Below are 23,194 nucleotides of genomic sequence, written 5' to 3' on the forward strand. Positions count from 1 at the left end.
TTTGCATCAACTGCAAACAGTACAAAAGTTTACTTAATATTTGTTCAACTAGAAACATTGTAAAGCAGTCTATGCTTTTGAATTAAAATAAACTTAAAAAATAAAAATAAAATAAACTTTATCTTTTGTTATTTTTTGTGTTTTATGTACATTGGCTTTTTATTTTTTATTTTTTTAAAAATGTTATTTATTTATTTGACAGAGACAGACTGAGATAGCGACAGAAATAGCCAGAGAGAGCTTGAGCGGGGAGGAGAGGGAGAAGCAGGCTCCCAGCTAAGCAGGGAGCCTGATGTAGGGCCTGATCCCAGGACCCTTAGGTCATGACCTGAGCCGAAGGCAGATGCTTAACCGACTGAGCCACCCAGGCGCCCCTACATTGGTTTAAAAAAAAAAAAAGTTTTTTTTTTTTTAAAGATTTTATTTATTTATTTGAGAGAGAGAGAGAATGAGAGAGAGAGAACACATGAGAGGGGATAGGGTCAGAGGACGAAGCAGACTCCCTGCCGAGCAGGGAGCCCGATGCGGGACTCGATCCAGGGACTCCAGGATCATGACCTGAGCCGAAGGCAGTCACTTAACCAACTGAGCCACCCAGGCACCCCCCCAAAAAAAGTTTCTTAGAATATGTACTCAGATAACTGATCTTGAATTTGTCTTTTTTTAAGGCCTGCAAAGAAAACAAAAAAAGGTGTGAAAGACAAAGCATCAGATGAGAAAAAAGATGAGATAGAAAAAATAAAGTCATACTCCTTTATGGAAGGCGAACCTGAGGATGATGTCTACTTAAAGCGCTTATATCCAAGACAGATATATGAGGTGGAGAAAGCTATTCAGTTACTTAAGAAATTTCAAACTCTGGACTTTACTAATCCAAAGCAAGGTGTTTATCTTGATTTGACACTGGATATGGCACTGGGGAAAAAGGTATGTAGACTCAACTAAAATAAATTTATTTGTGAACAGGAGCTGTATGAATTGCTGTTTCCTAATTTTTAAAGTTCCTTTTTTCTTATAATAATTTTTGGGAAGTCTTATGTTCTTTCTATACTATGGGATGAAAAATTTTGTTTTTATTTTCCAAATATAAAAATACGTTGAACATACTCTGCAGAGTCGATGAACATTTATCTCCTAGTTACCTGAAAATCACTGGTATAAATTTCATAAAGTAGTGTTAAAATTAATTGAGGTATTACTGTAACTTTGAAAAATGACTTAAGCTGCCTGGTTGTCATATTCCTTTTCTGGTATGAGGGTTTGGGATTAGAGGTATGTTCCTTAGAGTCCTGCGTTGAGACTAAGTTTGCATCAGTGGGGTGCCAAGCCCCTCACTCTTGCTTCAACCAAAACTTTTCTGCTTTATTTGTTTATATGCAGTTCCTTGGATGACTTTTGTTTATAAAACTCTAAAAGTAGTAAAAATACTGAATTAGAGTTGAGGTCCATTACAACTCTAAATCTCATTTAAGAAATCTAATTTTCTTGGAAATGGTATTTTAATTTTTATTCTGAGGATGTCTTTTGGTCAAACTAGAAGGTACAAATTTTTGAATACAGTGTAACAACTTCAACAACAACAGTGGTTGAACACTTAGGAGGAGGCTGTATAGTGTAGCGCTTAATAGCATGGGCCCTGGAGTCAAACTACAGCACAGGCCAGAATCCTGGTGTCACCACTTACTTGCTTTTTGACTTTGGGTTTCTGGTTTAACCTTTTCAGATCTATTTTTTCCGACCTCTTTATAAAGGGAGATAAAATGCTTAGTTTACACAGTTTTTAAGAGGATTAAATGAGGCAGTGCATGTAAAGGACTTGCTAAGTGTTTAATAATCACAATCAACATTTACAGGAAACTTTCTGTGTACCAGCCACAATGCTAAGTGCTTTGCATGCATTTTCTCATTTAATCCTATAATAACCTCAAAAGAGGAAGCTGAGACAGAGAAGCTGAAGTAACTTGTTTATGGTCACAGAATAAGAGGTGAAGTTAGGATTTGAATCAAGGTCTATCTTATTTCATAGTTCTTATTTCTTAGAAACAGTTTATACCAGCCATGCTGTAATTTTATTTTATAGCAGTTTTACTGTTAGTTCTTTTACTTTAAAAATGTTGTAGTATCCAAGATGATCACTTTCTCAGTCAGCCATTAATGTACTGTTGACCCTTGAATAACATAGTTTTGAATTGTGAGGATCCACTTACATGCAGAGTTTTTTTTTTTATAAAGGCAGTATACTACTGTAAATGTATTTTCTCTTCCTTATTTTCTTAATATTTTCTTATCTCTAGCTTTCTTTGTTATAAGAATACAGTATCTAATACATACAGCATACCAAATATGTGTTGGTTGACTGTTTATGTTATCGATAAGGCTTTTGGTCAATAGTAGGCCATTAGTAGTTAAGTTTTGGGGGAGTCAGAAGTTACATGCAGCTTTTCAACTGTGTGGAGGTAGTGCCCCAACACCCGAGTTCTTTAGAGGTCAACTGTGATTCATAATGAAGAGTTGTAGGACCACAAGCTTCATTTCAGAAATGAAAGCCACTTGTAGACTATTAACATTGAAAGGGTACTGTTGTTTTCCTAAGACATTTTTTGTTTTCGATAGAGTGCTTATACAACAAGCCAGTGTTTCCCCAGTATTGTGATTACTTGCCATTGAAATATTTACTGAAACTAGTTGTGACATGTTAATGGCAAAGGAATGCCAGTCAGTAAAATTGAGTTGCATGTCTGATGTCAAGTATGCTTAAGAGTTCGTTCTTTTTTGTCTGAAAAGAAATCCTCCGGAAGTTATCTCTACTCAAAGTTTTGCTAAAAATATAACCTTTCAATCAGTCTGAATTAGGGAACAACCTTTTTTCCCTTTCTTCTAGACTTTAAAACTGCACCAAAACTATGGGCCTAGATTTTCCATGTGAAGTCTAAGTGATATGAGCCACAGGGCTAGACAGGTCCTTGGCTAGAAAACAACAAAGAAGTTCTGAGGCCCTGTAGAATCTCCATTCATATTTGGGTGCCTTAATGCATGCCATTATATATTTTGGATTTTCCAACCGACTTCCCAAAAATCTTTGAAAGTGGTGGGCAGTCCATGTTGTTTCAAAATAGACCCACTCAGAAGAGCCTTTCAGACTTGGCATTCTGTCTTAGATTTAGCGTTAATAGTGACCTACTTAGCAGATTAGCTGGATATTTTCTGTCGTCTATTATGCATAGCTGTGCTCATGTCCTCCTTGATGGTGTTAAAAAACTACATGTTCTTTTGAATTTAATTCAAGTTAGTAAACATTTATTGATATCCATCATGTAGAAAGCATTATACTAGGTGCTGGGAAAGATATGGATATGCAAACACATCACTTAATACATGAGAGATTGTGATGAATGATGTAGAGTTAGAAGCCAAGTGCTGTGGCAGTATGGAGGTGGGGAGAGAGATGCAGATTTTCATTATGATTTCTTAGAAAAGAAATAGAGTCTCTTATGCTTTAAATTGTAATCAGTGAATAGTTCTAGATTAATTAGAGGACATGTGGTAGAATTAAAATGTTGAAAACAAAACATCAGTTTTGTTTTTTTATAGATGTGAGATATATAGAAAAGATGAATGAATTTTTCATTATTATTTTTCCATTGTTGTGTATCTAGAAAAAAGTGGAGCCATTTGCCAGTGTTCTTCGTTTTCCATACCCATTCATTTCAGAAATCAATAAAGTTGCTGTATTTACAGGGGTGAGTAACCTTTGTCAACCTTTCATATCATTTAATTTTTTGTACATATCACATTAATCAGTGCTTAGATTAACTGAATGAGTAGACTATTCACATAGTCTTATTTTCCCCATTTGAAGCAGTTAGATGACTTATTTGAGGTTATGTCATTTGAGAAAGAGCTAAACTAGAAAATTAATTTCATCATTATTAATCTACTACATTATGTTTCTCACAAGAAACTGAAGAGAAATAGAGAATTTGTCCTACTACCTCCTGCTTCCTACTCAGTACTCTCTTCAAATAAAAACAATAAAATTATTATTATTTTTTAAAGATTTTTATTTATTTATTTGACAGAGAGAGAGAGAGGAAGAGCACGTGTGCGCACATGCAAGCACATAAGCACCCAAGCAGGGGGAGCGGAGGCAGAGGGAGAAGCAGACTCCCTGCTGAGAGGGAACCTGATGTGGGGCTCGATCCCAGGACCCTGAGATCATGACCTGAGTTGAAGGCAGATGCTTAACCGACTTTGCCACCCAGGTGCCCAGTAAAATTGTTTTAAAGCAATGGGCCCACTTAGTGCTGTGAAGACACAGAAACCACACTTAAAAATACCTAGTCTGGAAAACCAGGAAAGTCGAGGTTGTAACAAATAGAATTATATGGCTCTTTGTCAGTCTTTTTGTATTATAAACATTTGAAATGTATTTATGAATTTGTTTTGTAGAGTGTTTTCATTTTTCTGTATCTACTTCACTTTCAAGGAAGAGATTCTTTACTGTTTTTTTTTCTAGAAAAGTGGAGAATATAGCTGTTGGAATGCTACAAAACTTGAGTGACTTAAGGGAGTGATATATTTTCACAGTAAAATGAAATGGCATAAAGGGAACATAGAAGATAACTAATACTGTATATATATATATATATATATTTAAAGATTTTATTTATTTATTTGACAGACATAGCAAGAGAGAGAGAGAGAGAGAGAGCACAAGCAGGGGAAGTGGGAGAGTGAGAAGCACGTTCCCTGCTGAGCAGGGAGCCTTATATGGGGCTGGATCCCAGGACCCTGGGACCATGACCTGAGCCGAAGGCAGACGCTTAATGACTGAGCCACCCAGGCGCCCCTACTGTATATTTTTCTTTTGAATTTTCAAACAGCTGGCTAAATTTTTTTTTTTTAGTTTTTAATTCTAGTTAGTTAACATACAGTGTTACATTAGTTTCAGGTGTACAATATAGTTTTGATTCTAGCATTCCTTAAGTAACTTTTCCTCTTTGGTTTGATAAGATGTCTCCATTTAAGTTAGCAAAACTAAATATATCTTAATCTTTTACTTTTGGAAGATGATGTATTGAAGGCATTGAAGAATTAGATTGAGCCACTTCTTAGGTTCCTAATATGTCGTTTCAATGTATTTCCTCATGTGTTAGTCAAGAAACACCTTAATCAACTACAAAGTAAACTTGTTCAGTATACAGTATCTCTGATACATCTGATTGAGAAATGATGCATTTTGAGTTAAAAGTAAAAACCACAATTTTTATTTTGAACTGTGATATTATTTCTTACAAAATACTTGAAATCAGACTGAATTTGTTTAAAGATTGATATTCAAACTATTGTATTTTTATAGAATGCATCAGAGATTAAAATAGCAGAAGAAAATGGAGCTGCATTTGCAGGAGGAATTAATCTAATTCAGAAGGTACAGTGTTGTTTTCATATTCATTAGTTATAGAAATTGTTCTGTTATCTTTGCCATGCATTGATTTATTTCATGTGAAACATAACCACTATGCCTATATCTTTTGACAAATGGTTAGTAAAGCTTTGTAGAATAGGGAAAAATTTTCCTACTCTTTTGAGTCTCAAAATCAAGCTAAGAAAAAACTATCCAGACAGTCTGATATTAATTATGCTTGATTTACATCATGATTTTTTAACCCCTTGTTTCCTATATGTTTGTGAGAGTTTTTGTGGGTAGACTGGAAAGAGCAATATGACTCTTTGTGGTTTTGAATGCAAGATTTAAAATGAAATTTAAAAGGTAGTGATATCATGAATATCACTGTTCATGTTTTGAAGATCAAATATTTGTTCTGCCTTCTTGGAGTGAAAAGTGTGATTAACTTCACAGATCACAAAGGATAATATCTGACCTCTGTAGTAATACAATACTTCTGATTACTCTTAACTTTTACTCCAACCACTTCGGAGTGGCACAGGCTCAGCATGAGGCACCAAGTGGTTATGTAGCCTGTGTTAAGAAAGTAGCAAAGAATTTGTGGAGCTGGTTTGCAATCAGAACAATGTTGTTTTGTTTTGTTTTGTTTTGTTTTTTAAGAGGGAAGAAGAGGCATGTGTGTTGAATTTTGGGCGTTCTTTTTTTTTTTTTTTTAGATTTTATTTTATTTATTTGACAGAGAGAGAGAGAGATAGCGAGAGCAGGAACACAAGCAGGGGGAGTGGGAGAGGGAGAAGCAGGCCTCCTGCCGAGCAGGGAGCCTGATGCGGGACTCGATCCCAGGACCCTGGGATCATGACCTGAGCCGAAGGCAGACGCTTAACGACTGAGCCACCCAGGCGCCCTTGGGCGTTATTTCTGAAAATACAAATTTCTAAAGTGTTCTAAATTTGTTTATAGAATGCCTTTTTGTTTTTATTATTTATTTATTTATTTATTTTTTAAAAGATTTTATTTATTTGACAGAGAGACATAGCTAGAGAGGGAACACAAGCAGGGGGAGTGGGAGAGGGAGAAGCAGGCTTCCCACAGAGCAGGGAGACCGATGTGGGGCTCGATCCTAGGACCCTGGGATCATGACCTGAGCCGAAGGCAGACGCTGAACGACTGAGCCACCCAGGCGCCCACCTTTTTGTTTTTAGAACAGGAGAAAGTGATTTGAAAATTTCTCTTTGCTCCATATCCAGATTTTGATTTGGGGAAAGTTTGCACTGGGCCCTTCCTTTGGGATGTACAAGAGTGTTTGTAGTGTGTTTTTTCCACCCCAATAGTACTCTAAATGTGGTGGGGATTCTGGATTTTTAAGGAGAGTCTCCAGAATGATTTTTGGGAGTAGCACTGGTGGAAAATACGAAGAGATTATGCTTTCATGCAGACTCTGGGTCAAAGTCAGAGGGTGGTATCCAGTTGTTTCTGATGTATCATAAGCTTTAATTTAATAAAATTATTAAAATTCTTTTAATTTTTAAAAAATAAGCAATACCACAGATTCTTTGGAATTAGAGAATAGAGCTTAGTTTCTGGAGCCAGAGAACTAACTATTCTTATTAAATCAGTGTACTGCCTTCCATCTGTTGTTTTTTTTTTTTTTTCTGAAAGCATAAGAGTGTCTTGTAGAACTGTCAAAACAACAATAGTTTAAATGAAGTTAAATGTTAAGCAAGAAATTACTTCTCAAGAAAGAAATGGTAAGGGAGCAGAAAGTCTTCTGTAGAATTAAGTTTATTAAATAAAACATATTTGAAAAAGTAACCCAGGGCGCCTGGGTGGCTCATTTGGTTAAGCGACTGCCTTCGGCTCAGGTCATGATCCTGGAGTCCCGGGATCGAGTCCCGCATCGGGCTCCCTGCTCAGCGGGGAGTCTGCTTCTCCCTCTGACCCTCCTCCCTCTCATGCTCTCTGTATCTCATTCTCTCTGTCTCAAATGAATAAATAAAATCTTAAAAAAAAAAAAAAAAGAAAAAAAAAGAAAAAGTAACCTAAATAAGGAAACCAAGTATATTTTGAAATTATTTGGTAAATAAGACGTTACAGTACAGAATTTCTCTTTAAGGGTGCCAGTGGTGATTGATTACTAGAGGGAAAATGCCAGTTGTATAAGGCATCACTAGCATATTCTTGCAAGTTACTCCATGGAATCTTTCAAAGCTTATCCATGTTATTTTATTTTTTTAAATTTTCTAAAGATTTATTTTTTTACCTGAGAGACAGAGTGTGCACACAAATGGGGGGAGGGGCAGAGGGAGAGGAAGAATCCTTAAGCAGAGTCTGCCCGAGCTCAAGACCTGAGCCAAAACCAAGAGTCAGCCGCCCAACCGACTGAGCCACCCAAGCGCCCCTCATCCATGTTATTTTTAGAAGCTATTCAGATTATGAAATAATTTCGACACTTTTGGTAAATAGTATCATGGCTGTGATTTTTTTTTTACACATTTCTGTACTTTTTAGTTAGGTTAAATACTATTTTACTTAGCACTTATAGAAGGTAAATGTAGGGTAAATTTACTGAACTAATAGTCATTTTTTAAGTTAGGTCTTTAATAAATTCATTTTGTTTCAGAACTTCATTTTTACTTGTCTCTAAAGCATGGTTTTCATTTATATGGTTTTGTATTATTCCAAGAGGTGATCTTAAGGTTAACTTTAACATAACTTTTAAACAGTTTTAAATTTAAAGGAGTGTGTCATAAAATCCGTATTGAAAGGTCTTAGAGTAGAAATTTCACACACAGTTCTTTGACGTTTCAAAATTGCCTCTGTTTTCATATTTCTATGAATAAGAGCCATTGCATATGTTTGAAATCTGGATCTGCTCTTTATAAGTGCACAGACTGACTAATCTGTCCTAAGCCCTCAGTTTCCTGATCTGGGATGTGTGGTCAATATTAGTACTGGCCTCATAGGGTTATTACAAAGACTGGATGAACTAAATCATTTGACATGTTCAGCAGATTGCTTGGTACATGTGGTAAGTGCTCATTTAATGCAAGTTGTTACCATTAAGGGGACCACAGTAAGTTATTTAGGGAGTAAAGAATTTGGAAAAATAAGAATAGTAACAGGAAGGTAAAATTCCAGAGTCACTGCTTAATTTTGCCATGGTACAAGATTTTAGGGTTCACTGTGTAACCCCAAACCATGTCTTTGAATGACATATTGTGGTAATATTATATGCAAAAAGAATCATTGGTAAAATATTTGTTGTCCAAGCAGTATTATTCTAAAAAGTTGCTTTTTTGTAATCAATTAAATGTTTTTGTAATCATTTTGTAATCAACTAAATGTTTAAATGGAGTATATTGTAGTAGTCTAATAATTATTTCGGATGCTTGTCTGAATTAATTAAAACTGTCTTTTAAAAATTGGATATTATTCTTTTTGCTATTAAAATGGAATTAGAGTGTGGATAAATAAATTATAAATGAATTTGTCTTTGACCATCCCACTCCTCTTTTATTTTTAGTTATTGGAGGCAAATAGAATTTTAGTTTCAGTTCTTTGTGAAAATAATTATAGATTAGTTCTCTTGATGCTCTAAATTTAGGAAAGCAGTGTGGTTGCTAGTGATTTGGTTGCTAGTGATTTGAGTATTATTAATTTAACATATGATATATTGCAAAATTTTCAGCATTGTTTCTTCAGTTTTAATGGACATATGAATTCAACTTTGTAGGATTATATGAGCCATGTATACACATCAGTGCTATCTTCTAGTTGATTACACCTTTGCCTAACATAACCCCACAGAAGAATTAAACCCAGTAAATGGGTTTTTGTTTTGTTTTTAAAGGATGTGGCTATTTTTAAAAGAGAACATCAGAAAATGTTTTGGTTCTAATGGTTTTCATAATTGGTAAATGTGTTTGTAGGATCTTTGAAGGAAAGAATTGTGCTTAATGTCTGTTTTCTAAATTATAAGGGAAATTACAACATTATACTTTATTTTCAGAAGGATAAAGCTTTTCATATAATCTAAGGTTATCTTTTTTCCCCTGATTTTCAGATTTTGGATGATGAAATTCAATCAGACTTTTATGTAGCTGTTCCAGAAATAATGCCCGAGCTTAATCCATTAAAGAAAAAGCTGAAAAAAAGATTTCCAAAACTAACTCGAAGTAAGGGAGAATTCTTTTTACTATTTTTATATGCGTCAACAACTTTCTAATATGTATGTTTAGTTATAAAACAAAACTGCTAATATATATGTAGAGTAAATAATACGTTCTGGTATTTAAATTTCATGTTGTGTAAGAACATGTGGATTTGATTTTTTTTTTCTTTTGGCATTAATATTGGTAATCTAATAATTTGAAAACCTAGTTACTTTATGATACCAGTTCTTTAAATTTAGGCCATATTCAGGTTTGAAATTAATGGCACATATTACCCATCAGGTATGTTATCATACTGTTTTATTTTATTTTATTTTATTTTATTTTTTATTTTTAAAGATTTTATTTATTTATTTATTAGAGAGCGAGCGAGAGAGAAACAGCATGAGAGAGGAGAGGGTCAGAGGGAGAAGCAGGCTCCCCGCTGAGCCGGGAGCCCGATGTGGGACTCGATCCCAGGACCCTGGGATCATGACCTGAGCTGAAGGCAGTCGCTTAACCAACTGAGCCACCCAGGCGCCCATCATACTGTTTTATACTTATTTATCAATATAATATGTATGCTTATTTATGTCAGCATTCAACATATATATTTATATATTATATAAATACACACATTTATATACACATATATGCATATATATATGTATATATGTGTATATAAATACTTACTGTGTACATGACTCTGTAGATATTTCCTTAAGGAACTTTCCCCTTATGGATATTTCCCCCTTAAGAAATCTAGTAGGAGGTAATGTTGCTACATAAATAGCCATAGTGTTAAGTATTATATGATAAATTCACAGGATGCCAAAGGTGTTTAGTAGAGGAGGATTTCACACATTGTTGGGGAAATCAGAGAAGGCATGCTGAAGGAGGTAACATTTATTTATTTTTTTTTAAAGATTTTATTTATTTATTTGACAGAGAGAGAGAGGGAACACAAGCAGGGGGAGTGGGAGAGGGAGAAGCAGGCCCCCCGCCGAGCAGGGAGCCCGATGCGGGGCTCGATCCCAGGACCCTGGGATCATGACCTGAGCCGAAGGCAGGCGCTTAATGACTGAGCCACCCAGGTGCCCCAGGAGGTAACATTTAAACTGTAACTTGAGTGGCACCTGGCTGGCTCAGTCAGTAGAGCGTGAGACTCTTGACCTGGAGGTTGTGAGTTCAAGCCCTACGATGGGTATAGAGATTACTTAAAAATAAAAATAAAATATATTTTTTAAAAGATTTTATTATTTAATTGGCAGAGAGAGACAGCGAGAGAGGGAACACAAGCAGGGGGAGTGGGAGAGGGAGAAGCGGGCTCCCTGCCGAGCAGGAAGCCCGATGTGGGGCTCGATCCTGCAACCCTGGGATCATGACCTGAGCTGCAGGCAGTCGCTCAACCAACTGAGCCACCCAGGCACTCCTAAAAATAAAATCTTAAAAAAGAAAATAAACTGTAACTTGAAAGGGGTGCCTGGCTGGCTCAGTTGATAGAGCATGTGACTCTGGATCTCAGGGTTGTGAATTGAAGCCCCACGTTGGGTATGGAGCCCACTTAAACAAACAAACAAACATAAAAACTGTACCTTGAATAATTGGATGAGTGGATTAAGGGTGGTATTATTTTATATAGAAGGAATCTATTAATGATATACATTGAAGTAAGTCAGATATTATAGGCCATGTACAAAAAATATCAGTTAATTCTCTTTGGCTTGTAGTGAATGGTACCCCTACATTGAAATGAAAGAAAATAATGGGAATCATATTGGAAGATGGATACCATATTGAGAAAGATCTTGAATAAGATCCTAAGAAGCTTGGACTTTTATTCTGTTTTTAGCAGGAATCTCTTAGAAGTTCTTATTATTTATTTATTATTTATTTATTTATTTTTAAAGATTTTACTTATTTATTTGAGAGAGAGAGCACAAGCAGGGGAACGGCAGAGGGAGAGAGAAGCAGACTCCCCGCTGAGCAGGGAGCCTGACTCGGGGCTCGATCCCAGGAACCCGGGATCATGACCTGAGCCAAAGGCAGCTGCTTAACTGACTGAGCCACCCAGGTGCCCCTCTTAGAAGTTTTTAAAATGGGGAGTTCCTTAGAGCTTTAATCTAGAGAGAATTTATAAGATGTATTGGCATTAATCAAAACTAGAAGTTGGGAGACCAGTTTAAGTGCAATTGCCAGAGACTAATAAAGGTATTATTTAAACTAAAGTCTTCATGATGAGACTGTAGTAAGGCGATAAATGTCAAAGACACTAGGTCTTTGTGCTACAGTTAGGAATGGACAGGTTGAGGGAGAGAGAGGCAGGGAGTCATATGATGCTGAGATTTTGAAGCCTAGGGATCTCCTAATAAGTTGATATTAATGGAAACAGGTAATAGATTAGGGAGGAATATTAAGTTCATTTGCTGACATAGTTTGGTTTGGGTGTGCTGAATTTGGGGTAAATTTTGTAGTATAAACAGAACAAGTATTTCAAATTGTTTTAGTAGATTCGTGTTCAAATTTTAATTCAAGTTGAACTAATTCATCAAACATGATAGCCACTAATATACTTAACCTGAATTATAGATCATGTTCTGTACTTTAAGCAAATTCAAATGTCCTCTCCGATTCTTTTATTGTTGTAGAATTTTATTTGTTTTTGGTAACCTGCACTGAATAACACATCCTTATTAGATATCTGACTGAGGTTTGGTACGTTTTGTTAGGGATATCCATTATGGGAGTATCTGTTGTCATGGAATCAGACTTATATTCTTTCCTAAGTAAAACCTGAAACTGAACATTATTTTAAAAATTTAAACCAGAATTACAGTTGAATTTGATGAAAATATTTTTCAAAATTTTTTTTGTTTCCAATTAAATTCAAGCTCACTAAAACCAAACAATACTAAATATAGTCAATTAAAAGTGAAACTGAATACCAAATATATCAGTATCCTGTCATCTCCTTGCTTTACACAGTGAAATGATTTTTCATAGAAATTAACTTTGTCACCTTTGCTACTTTTCCATTCTCTAATAATCCTTTTGGCCTCAATTTTCTTTATTCTTCAGGCTTGAGTTATTTTTATTACTGTTTTCATAATAAAACTTGAGACTATTTTTTAGCCTGAAAGGTTTTCAAATAATTTATTTCTTTATCTCAAATAAGAAAACTGTCCCTTTAAAATGTTTATTTTTTTAATTGACTTTCCTTTATTTACACTTTCATAATGAGTCATAGCTTCCATATACCATGGTCAAGTTTCCTAGGTATGTAGTCCCCCCGCTTCCATTTGCTTTAACAAAGCATGAAAAAATAGACCTTTCTCCTTCTCTAACATTGTCTTTTCACCCCCCGCCCACCCCCACCCACCCCCGCCCCAGGATCTGTTTAACAGCACTGGCAAAACATTTGTGTTCTTTAAACATGAAGACAAACGATTAACCTGTCAAAAATGTTAAAACAGAATACACCAGATGTGCATTAGAACAAATGAGGCTTGTATTATGCATTTTCAGAGCTTATTCCGATTTTTGTTTAGGAACATTTGATTCCCCTTATATCCAACAAAGACTTTAGGGTAAAATAGAAACTACGTTTTGAGCAAATGGATGAAATTAAAAAACAAACAAACAAGCCCCTGCAGCTGAGCTCATTAGTTTCCCATTTTGTCTTACATTTTGTTTTACTAATGGGAGTGGGTGTAACTGTCTTGGCTGGATTGAGTGTGCACATTTTGCAGCATGTTTAATGCTGCATTTTTATTCATTTTATTTTAATTGCTTACGTAACTGTAGGCAAGTTCTCTATTTTTCAAATGCACATTTGGCTTCTTTTTCTAGTATTATTTCTTTTTTATTTTTTAAAAGCATTTAAAACTTGCTTTTTAAATTTCTTGGAAGAAATTGGGCTTCATTTTGCTTATCAACTAGCTTTTTTTCTTCCAATGTAAGTGCCCTCTGAAATTCTTTCATCTTTAATATAGATAGGTTTTATTGATAAATTGGATTTTTAAATTGCTAACCTATCTTTTAGCACTTACTAAACAAAAAATACGAGTATGAAAAATATCTTGACTTAGTGGAATTAGTTTTTTATTATACATATTAACCCATGAATGGGTATTATGGCATATATGGAGAAAGTTGAATTCTTTTAAACCATGCTAAGTTATCGGCAGGTAGGTGGAAAAGGGACATGATTAGGAAATTGGACTCACTAATGTGTATTCCTCTTAACGCATAGTGCTCCAGTTGGAGTCTTGTCAAAAGGATATGGTAGCAGTCTTGCCCAAAGAGTATCCATATCTACTGAGTAGGACACCGCTTTCTGTATGGAAGTTGGTGTTGTTAATCATATTTGAGGCTAGTGGATGTGAACTTACTGAAACTTAATGTGAAATATTTTTAATTCATAGATTGACATTATGTACTTAAAGAGTATTGGTTGCATTATTGAAATAATTAGAACTCTTTGGTTATATAAAGAAACATACTAAGACATAGAGAATTTTTGCACAGTAATGAATTCGAAATTTTCCAAATTTCCCCCCTCATGTATTAGTTTAAAAACTATGTGTGGGGGCGCCTGGGTGGCTCAGTCGTTAAGCGTCTGCCTTCGGCTCAGGTCATGATCCCAGGGTCCTGGGATCGAGCCCCACATCAGGCTCCCTGCTCAGCGGGGAGCCTGCTTCTCCCTCTCCCACTCCGCCTGCTTGTGTTCCCTCTCTCGCTGTGTCTCTCTCTGTCAAATAAATAAATAAAATCTTTAAAAAAAAAAAACTGTGTGAAAGACTCCAATGATTATTATGAATAATTATAATTATTAGAGATGAATTATTGATATATTACAGCTGGTTCTATTATTCTTTCCTTCATTTCCTTTACTCTAGCTATAGTGGCCTCCTTGTGCTTTCTCACACACATTAAGTGTTCTTCCTTCTCTGATCTTTGGACTTACTGTCCCATCTGTCTGTAATGCTCGTTGCTTATTAGCTTGGTTCACTTCCTCATTCAAGTATCACCTAGACAGAGTGGCCTTCCATAACTATACTATATAAATTATTATTCCCCATGCTCCCTTATCACTATATTTTTCATTGTTGTGATTTTTTTATACTTTTTAGGACTTAACACGCTTAGCATCTTACTCTGACAACCACCATATTGTTCTCGGTATTTATAGCTCGTTTTTGCCTTTTTGTGTGTTTGTTTGTTTTGTTTTTTAGATTACATATATAAGTGAAATCATATGGTATTTTCCTTTCTCTGACTTATTTCACTTAGCATAATACCCCCTGGGTCCATCCATGTTGTCACAAATGGCAAGGTCTCATACTTGTTTATGGCAGAGTAACATTCCATTGTATATATATACCACACCTTTTTTATCCATTCATCTATTGATGGACATTTGGGTTGCTTCTGTATCTTGGCTATTGTAAATAATGCTGCAGTAAACATAGGAGTGCATATATAAATTTTTTTGAATTAATGTTTTTATTTTCTTTGGGTAAATACCCGGCAGTGGAATGAATTACTGGATTGTATGGTATTTCTATCTTTAATTTTTTGAGGAACCTCCATACTGTTTTACACAGTGGCTGCACCAATTCACATTCCTACCAACAGTGTACAAGGGTTCCTTTTTCACCACATCCTCACCAGCGCTTGTTATGTCCTGTGTTTTTGATACTAGCCATTCTGGCCAGGTGTAAGGTGATGTCTCATTGTGGTTTTGATTTTCATTTCCCTATGATTAGTGATGTTGAGCATCTTTTCATGTGTCTTTTGGCCCTCTGCATGTGTTTTTATAAAAATGTCTATTCAGATCCTGTGCCCATTTTTAATTGGATTGTTTTTCTGGTGTTGAGTTGTGTAAGTTCTTTATGTATTTTGGCTATTAACCCACTATCTGATATATCATTTGTACATATCTTCTCCCACTCAGTAGGTTGCCTTTTCGTTTTGTTGATGATTTTCTTCACTGTGCAAAAGCTTTTTATTGTTTTAGTGTAGTCCCATTAGATTATTTTTGCTTTTGTTTCCCTTGCCTGACGAGACATACCTAGAAAAATGTTGCTAAGGTTGATGTCAGAGATTACTGCCTATGTTTTCTTCTGGAGTTTTATGGTTTTAGGTCCCACATTTAGGTCTTTAACCCATTTTGAGTTTATTTTTGTGTATGGTATAAGAGTGGTCCAGTTTCATTCCTTTGCATGTAGCTGTCCACTTTTCCCAGCACTATTTATTGAAGAGATTGTCTTTTCTGCATTGTGTATTCTTGGCCCCTTTCTTGATGATTAATTGACCATGTAAGTGTAGGTTTATTTCCTTCTCTTTTTTTTTTGGATCTTTAAAATCTCCTTTTTATTTATTTATTTTTCCATTTTCAAGATATGCTTTTATTTCTATGCATTTTTTTATTATGTTAATCACCATACATTACATCATTAGTTTTTGATGTAGGGTTCCATGATTCATTGTTTGCATATAACACCCAGTACTCCATTCAGTATGTGCCCTCTTTAATACCCATCACCAGGCTAACCCATGCCCCCACCTCCCTCCCCTCTAGAACCCTCAGTTTGTTTCTCAGAGTCCATAGTCTCTCATGGTTCATCTACCCCTCCGAATTCCCCCCCTTCATTTTTCCCTTCCTACTATCTTCTTCTTTTTTTTAACATACAATGTATTATTTGTTTCAGAGGTACAGGTCTGTGATTCATCACTCTTACACAATTAACAGCACTCACCATAGCACATACCCTCCCCAATATCTATCACCCAACCACCCCATCCCTCCCACCCCCCACCACTCCAGCAACCCTCAGTTTGTTTCCTGAGATTAAGAATTCCTCATATCAAAAAAAAAAAAAAAAAGCCTCATATCATATGATACATGTCTTTCTCTGATTGACTTATTTCGCTCAGCATAATACCCTCCAGTTCCATCCACATCGTTGCAAATGGCAAGATTTCCTTTTGATGGCTGCATAATATTCCATTGTATATATATACCACATCTTCTTTATCCATTCATCTGTCAATGGACATCTTGGCTCTTTCCATAGTTTGGCTATTGTGGACATTGCTGCTGTAAACACTGGGGTGCACATACCCCTTTGGATTCCTACGTTTGTATCTTTGGGATAAATCCCCAGTAGTGCAATTGCTGGATCATAGGGGAGCTCTATTTTCAACTTTTTGAGGAACCTCCATATTGTTTTCCAGAGTGGCTGCACCAGCTTGCATTCCCACCAACAGTGGAGGAGGGTTCCCTTTTCTCTGCATCCCCACCAACATCTGTTGTTTCCTGACTTGTTAATTTTAGCCATTTCCCCTGTTGTCTATCTTCCTGACTATTGCCTCGGATTCACTTCTCCGCACGTCCTACCTTCCAGAAAGCGGTCCCTTGTCTGTTCAGAGAGTTGCTGCTATTATTTTCTTCTATCTCCTGTTGAGTTTGTAGGTGTTCAGAATGGTTTGATCCCTATCTAGCTGAATTCCTGGGACCAGATGAAATTTAGGTCTCCTACTCCTCCGCCATCTTGCTCCTCCCCAGTGTAGGTTTATTTCTGAGCTGTCTGTCTGTTGCATTGATCCATGTGCCTGTTTTTGTGCCAGTACCATACTTTTCTAATTACTACAGCTTTGTAGTATATCTTGAAATCTGGGATTGTGATATCTCCAGCTGTGTTCTTTTTTTTTCAAGATTGCTTTGGGTATTCAGGGTCTTTTGTGGTTCCATACAAATTTTAGGATTCTTTGTTCTAGTTCTGTGAAAAATGTTGTTGGTATTGATAGGTATTCTATTCAATCTGTAAATTGCTTTGGGTGGTGTGGACATTTTAACATATTACTTAACTTTAACATAATATTAATTCCTTCAGTACATGAACATGAAATATCTTTCTATTTGTTTGTGTCATCTTCAGTTTCATCCGTGTTTTATAATTTTCAGTCTTTCACTTCCTTGGTCAAATTTATTCCTAGGTATTTTATTCTCTTTTGGTGCAATTGTAAATGGGATTATTTTCTTAATTTCTCTTTCTGCTACTTCATTGTTAGTATATAGAAATGCAACAGATTTCTTTATGTTAATTTTGTATCCTGTAAGCCTACTGAATTCATTTATTTTTTTAAAGATTTTATTTATTTGAGAGAGAGGGAGCTAGCATAAGCAGAGGGAGGGGCAAAGGGAGAGAGAAAAGCAGACTTCCTACAGAGTGCAGAGCCCAATGAAATGAACTTTCATAGTTCATTTATTGAATAAGCATAGTTCATTTATTGAATAGCCCAATCTCCCAGGACCCTGAAGTCATGATAGCTGAAGTCAGATACTTAACCAACTGAGCCATCCAGGCAACCCTCATTTATTACTTTTAATAGTTTTGGTGGTCTTTAGGGTTTTCTGTATAGTATTATATCATCTGCCAATAGTAACAGTTTTCTTCTTCCTTACCAGTTTGGGTGCCTTTTATTTATTTATTTATTTTCTTGTCTGATTGCTGTGGCTAGGACTTCCAGTAGGTGTTGAATGAAAGTGGCAAGAGTGGTCATCCTTATCTTATTCCTGATTTTTGAGGAAAAACTCCCAGTTTGTCACCATTGAGTATAGTGTTAACTGTAGATTTGTCATATTTGGCCTTTATTAGGTTGAGGTATGTTCCTTCTGTATTGATGTTGTTGAGAGTTTTTATCATGAGCGGATGTTGAAATTTGTTACTGTTTTTTCTGTATCTACTAAGATAATCAGATGATTTTCATCTTTCATTTTATATTTTTTGTTGTGGATGTGTATTTGGTTCCTCTCATTAGAGTATGAGCATTTTTTCGTTTTGTTCACTATTTTATTCCCATGGCCTAGAGTAATATGTGGCACATAGTGGAACTCAACAAATACTTGTACAATGAATGCACATTTAATGCAACATTCAGTTGATAGTAGATACAGCATTAAATTAATCAACTGAGGAATGAATTATCTACAACTTATAGATTTTTTTGGATTAGAATAATTGTATGTACAGTTATTGAGTATCTACTACGTCTCAAGCCTTGAGTGTGGTGAGTATGAACAAGACATACAAGGTCCTTACTGTCACAGAACTAACAGTTTTTGTTTTTTGCAGCAGGCAAACTGGTTTAATTTAATATTTAATCATGCTCAGATCCTCTAGTTAAACAAAAGAACAAAAAACAAAACACATAGCTCCAAAACCTTTATTTGATTTAGCTATCCTTTCTAGCTATGATCTTATCTTCTCTGTTGTTTTATACGAAGTTTTCTAAACAAGTGGTCTTCACTGGTTAGGTGTCTCCATTTCCTTTCCAAGTGTTATTCTTTCTTACATCCTTCTCTCTTGTAATTCAACTAAAATGTTGCTCTCAGTAATAATCATCAGTCTTTCTTTTACCACATTCAAAGATCTCTTCTTAGAAGTTTTTTTTTTTTGTTTCTTGAGACTTTATTTTACACTGTATGATCTTTACCTTTCTTACTAACTGTTCCTACTTTGTTTGGAAAACAAACTTTGGCTGTCTTGTTTTATTCTGCTTGCTTCTTCCCTGTGATATTCTTGGGTAAAGAAGAAAAGAGAATATTAGGGTGAAATACCTGATCATATAGTTTAGTACTGATTATGTTCATTATGGAAATTGACAGAATTAGAGGAAGAGAAAGGGAAAGGAAGAACGAGGAGAGAAGTAGAAGAACATAAAGGTACAGAGAAAAGAGAAAGTGAAGAAGAGAGCAGTTACATAGCAGTAAGGGCTAGCAGAGGCCTAGAAATAGCAGTGAAGATTTAACATTGGGCTATATTGAAAAGCAGAATAGAATAGTAGTTAATATAAACCCCTCGGTCTTGGGTTTATCACTTACAATGACCTTGAACCAATTTTTTAACATTTTTGTGCCGCTGTTTATTCATCTACAAAATGGGTTTCATAATAACATCTCTCTATAGTGTTTTTGTTACAGTGTATGTAAGAGCTTAGCACAGGCTGGGTGATAAGTACATAATATAAATGAACTGCAATTATTATTGACTCCCTACAATTTAGGTACAAATACGTAAATTTGTACCTTAGGTACAAATACCTAAGGTAGCTACTTATTCTCTGCAATTAATTTAGGAGTATTCATTCTTTTTCATGCCTTCATATATCATTTCTACTTTCATAGTTCATTTATTGAATAAGTACATAACAATTGAGTACCTACTATGTGCCAGGCAGTGCACTTAGTACTGAGGGTTGAAAGATAAAAAGATAGTTCCCATCTTTAAGGAGATAAAAATTGAGAGGTGAGAGAGACAAGAACAAACCGCTGCACTAAAATGCAGAAAGTGTACTAGTGTACAGCATACAAAGTGCTGAGAAGAGTGAGGGACTACTTTGCAGAATCAGATTATATAAAGAAGATAGCAGTTAAGTTGAGAGGTTAAGCATGAATAAGTATTTTCTTTTCTGACATGCATGGGGAGAACATTCCAGGTAGAGGAAATGGCCTATACTAATGCACAAAAGTATGAGAAACTCAGTTGTGTTCAGGAGATTATAAATACCTTTCTATCATTTGGCACATAATATTTTATCAGATAGTGGTGGTCAGTGGGGTTAGACAGCAGCAATAGGCAGTGGGCCAGATCACCAAGGGCTTTGCGTGACATACTGTGGAGATTAGATTTTATCCTTTATGCAGTTAGGAGCCATTGAAAAGTGTTGCTCAGAGTAATGGTGTAAAATTTGCATATTAGAATGACTCTATGTGGGAGATGTTTAAGTGATAGCGTGGTAATAGGGAAATGATGAAACTCAAACAGACCAGTAGGAGGCTAATGCAGTAGCCTAAGTAAAAGATGAATAAGGACAGAATTTGAGCAGTGGCAAAAAGACAGAGAGGAGGAAAGCTGTTGTGGGATACTGAGGAGGCAGAATGAACAGGAGTTACTGATTAGATATGGGAGGTAAGGGAGAGGGAGGAATCTAGAATGATTCCCTGATTTCTGTTGTGAGTAACCCAGTGTATACTATGAAACATATAGGAGGTGAAACAGGTTTGGGCATGATCATAATATCAGGTGATGGAGGGAAGATGGAGTTAGGCTGGCACATATTTATTCTGTTTTCCTGGAAGTCATTATTAAGATGAAGTAGCTTGTGATAAATAAATATGCACATTGTAATCTCTAGAGTAAGTAAAAAACATACATAAAGAGATGCAGGTTAAAACTAGGTAGAAGAATAGAAAATAAAAAAAGATATACTAAAATATTTTTGTTTAAAAGAAAAGAAGGCAGTAAAGGAAGAACAGAGGAACATATGAGATGAGACAAATAGAAAACACATCAAAATAAAGACCTAAATCTAGCCATATCATTAGTTTTGTTAATTGGAAATGGAATGGATAAACATTCCACCCAAAAGTCAGAGATTATAAAACAAAGAAAAAAGAATCCAATTATATGGTGTTTACAGGAGACACACTTTATATTCAAACATACAAATAAGACTGAAAGCAAAATGATAGATAAAGATATACCATGAAGGGCACCTGGGTGGCTCAATCAGTTAAGCGTCTGCCTTCAGCTCAGGTCATGATCTCAGGGTCCTGGGATGGAGCCCCACATCGGCCTCCCTGCTCTGCAGGGAGCCTGTTTCTCTTTCTCCCTCTGCCTGCCACTCTCCCTACTTGAACTCTGTCTCTCTATCAAATAAATAAATAAAATCTTTAAAAAAAAAAAAAAGATATACCATGAAAAGAGTAAGCATTAGTGACTTGGATTGACTATATTAATACCAGACAAAATAGACTTTTGAGACAAGGACTGTTAGGAACAACTTTATGCCAATGAAATGGGCAAATTCCTTGTAAGACACAGATCACCAAAGTGTCTAGAAGATAATAGAAAATCTACATGGATCTATATCAGCTGAAGAAATTGAATTAGTAATTTACAGCTTCCCACAGTGAAAAGTTCAGGACCACATGACTTCTTACAGGTGAATTCTATCCAACATTTAAGGCAAAAATAATACCAATCCATTAAACCTCTTTTAGAAAATAATGGGGAAGGAACACTTACAAACTTATTTTATGAGCTCAGCATTACCCTGATATCAGAGGTAGACAAGGACATCACAAGCAGAGAAAACAACAGACCAATATCCCTCATAAACAGAGAAGCACAAATGTTTAACAAAATATTAATTGAATCTGGCAGTATGTTTTTATGTATATATGTATGTATGTATTAAAGGTTAGTAAACATTAACCAAGAAGATTTATTCTAGGATTACAAAGTTAGTTTGACATCTGAACATCAATATAATATATCATGTTAATAGAATAAAGGAAATAGACCTTAAGATCATCTCAGTAGATGCAGGGAAAACATTTGACAAAATCTAATAGCCATTCATGCTAAGAACTCAGAATACTAGAAATAGAAATGAACTTCCTCAGCTTGACAAAGCACATCTATGAAAAATCAGCAGCTCATATCATTCTTAGTGATGAGACCATTAAGACTGAATGCTTTCTGGGCGCCTGGGTGGCTCAGTTGGTTAAGCGACTGCCTTCGGCTCAGGTCATGATCCCGGAGTCCCGGGATCGAGTCCCGCATCGGGCTCCCTGCTCTGCAGGGAGTCTGCTTCTCCCTCTGACCCTCCCCCCTCCCATGTGCTCTCTCTCTCATTCTCTCTGTCTCAAATAAATAAATAAAATCTTTAAAAAAAAAAAAAAAAGACAATGCTTTCTGCCTAAAGTCAGGAACAAGGTAAAGATTTGTGTTCTCACCACTTACGTTCAGCATTGTATTAAAGGTCAGTGAAATAAAGGGCATACATATGGGAAAGGAAGAAATAAAACTGTCTTCATGCCCAGAAGTTAGGATTCTAAGTGAGTGAATTCTTTTTTTTTTTTTTTAAGATTTTTTATTTATTCACTTGAGACACAGAGATACAGAGAGAGAGAGAGAACATGAGCAGGGAGAGAGGCAGAGGGAGAGGGAGAAGCAGTCTCCCCGCTGAGCCAGGAGCCTGATGTGGGGCTTCATCCCAGGACCCTGGGATCATGACCTGAGCTGAAGGCAGACACTTAACCATCTGAGCCACCCAGGCGCCCTAAGTGAGTGAATTTAGTGAGGTTAAAGTATTTAAGATCAATACACAAAATCAACTGTATTTCTATACCAGCAATAGCCAATCAAAATGAAATTTATAAAACAGTTCCATTAATAAGAGCATAAAAAGTCAAATAAAGGAATAATAAATCAAAATAAGGAATAAATTTAACAAAAGATGCAGGACCTACTTACAGAAAACTGCTAACTGTTGCTAAAAGTATCAGGAATACCTAAGTAAATAAAGGTACATGGCATTGCTATGGATTTGAAGGATAATATTGTTAAGAGGGATTTTTCCTACATTTTGTACAGATTTAGTACAGTCCCAATCAAGCTCCCAGAAGCTTAAAAAAAATTTTTTTTTTTGAAATTGACAAACTCATTCTAGTATATAAGTAGAAATACAAAGGACCTAGAATAAAAAATGTTTTTAAAAAGGAAGAACAGGGGCGCCTGGGTGGCTCAGATGGTTAAGCGTCTGCCTTCAGCTCAGGTCA

General features: G+C 35.7%; 1 protein-coding gene across 7 annotated transcripts in view; it reads left to right on the forward strand.

Annotated features, from left to right (window-relative positions):
• Window positions 1-23,194, forward strand: part of MRPL1 (mitochondrial ribosomal protein L1) — a 146,913-nt gene that overhangs the window by 69,422 nt on the left and 54,297 nt on the right. For all 7 annotated transcript variants that reach the window (XM_064584665.1, XM_064584666.1, XM_064584664.1 and 4 more), the window contains 4 exons: window positions 669-927; window positions 3,657-3,740; window positions 5,360-5,431; window positions 9,474-9,585. In XM_064584665.1, coding sequence (XP_064440735.1) covers window positions 669-927; window positions 3,657-3,740; window positions 5,360-5,431; window positions 9,474-9,585 — 527 coding nt within the window. The remainder of the gene's footprint in view (window positions 1-668; window positions 928-3,656; window positions 3,741-5,359; window positions 5,432-9,473; window positions 9,586-23,194) is intronic.

The sequence above is a fragment of the Mirounga angustirostris genome, unplaced genomic scaffold, assembly GCF_029215605.1.
Source record: "Mirounga angustirostris isolate CCGP_5_RB_7025 unplaced genomic scaffold, mMirAng1.0.hap1 SCAF_2, whole genome shotgun sequence".
NCBI lineage: Eukaryota > Metazoa > Chordata > Mammalia > Carnivora > Phocidae > Mirounga > Mirounga angustirostris.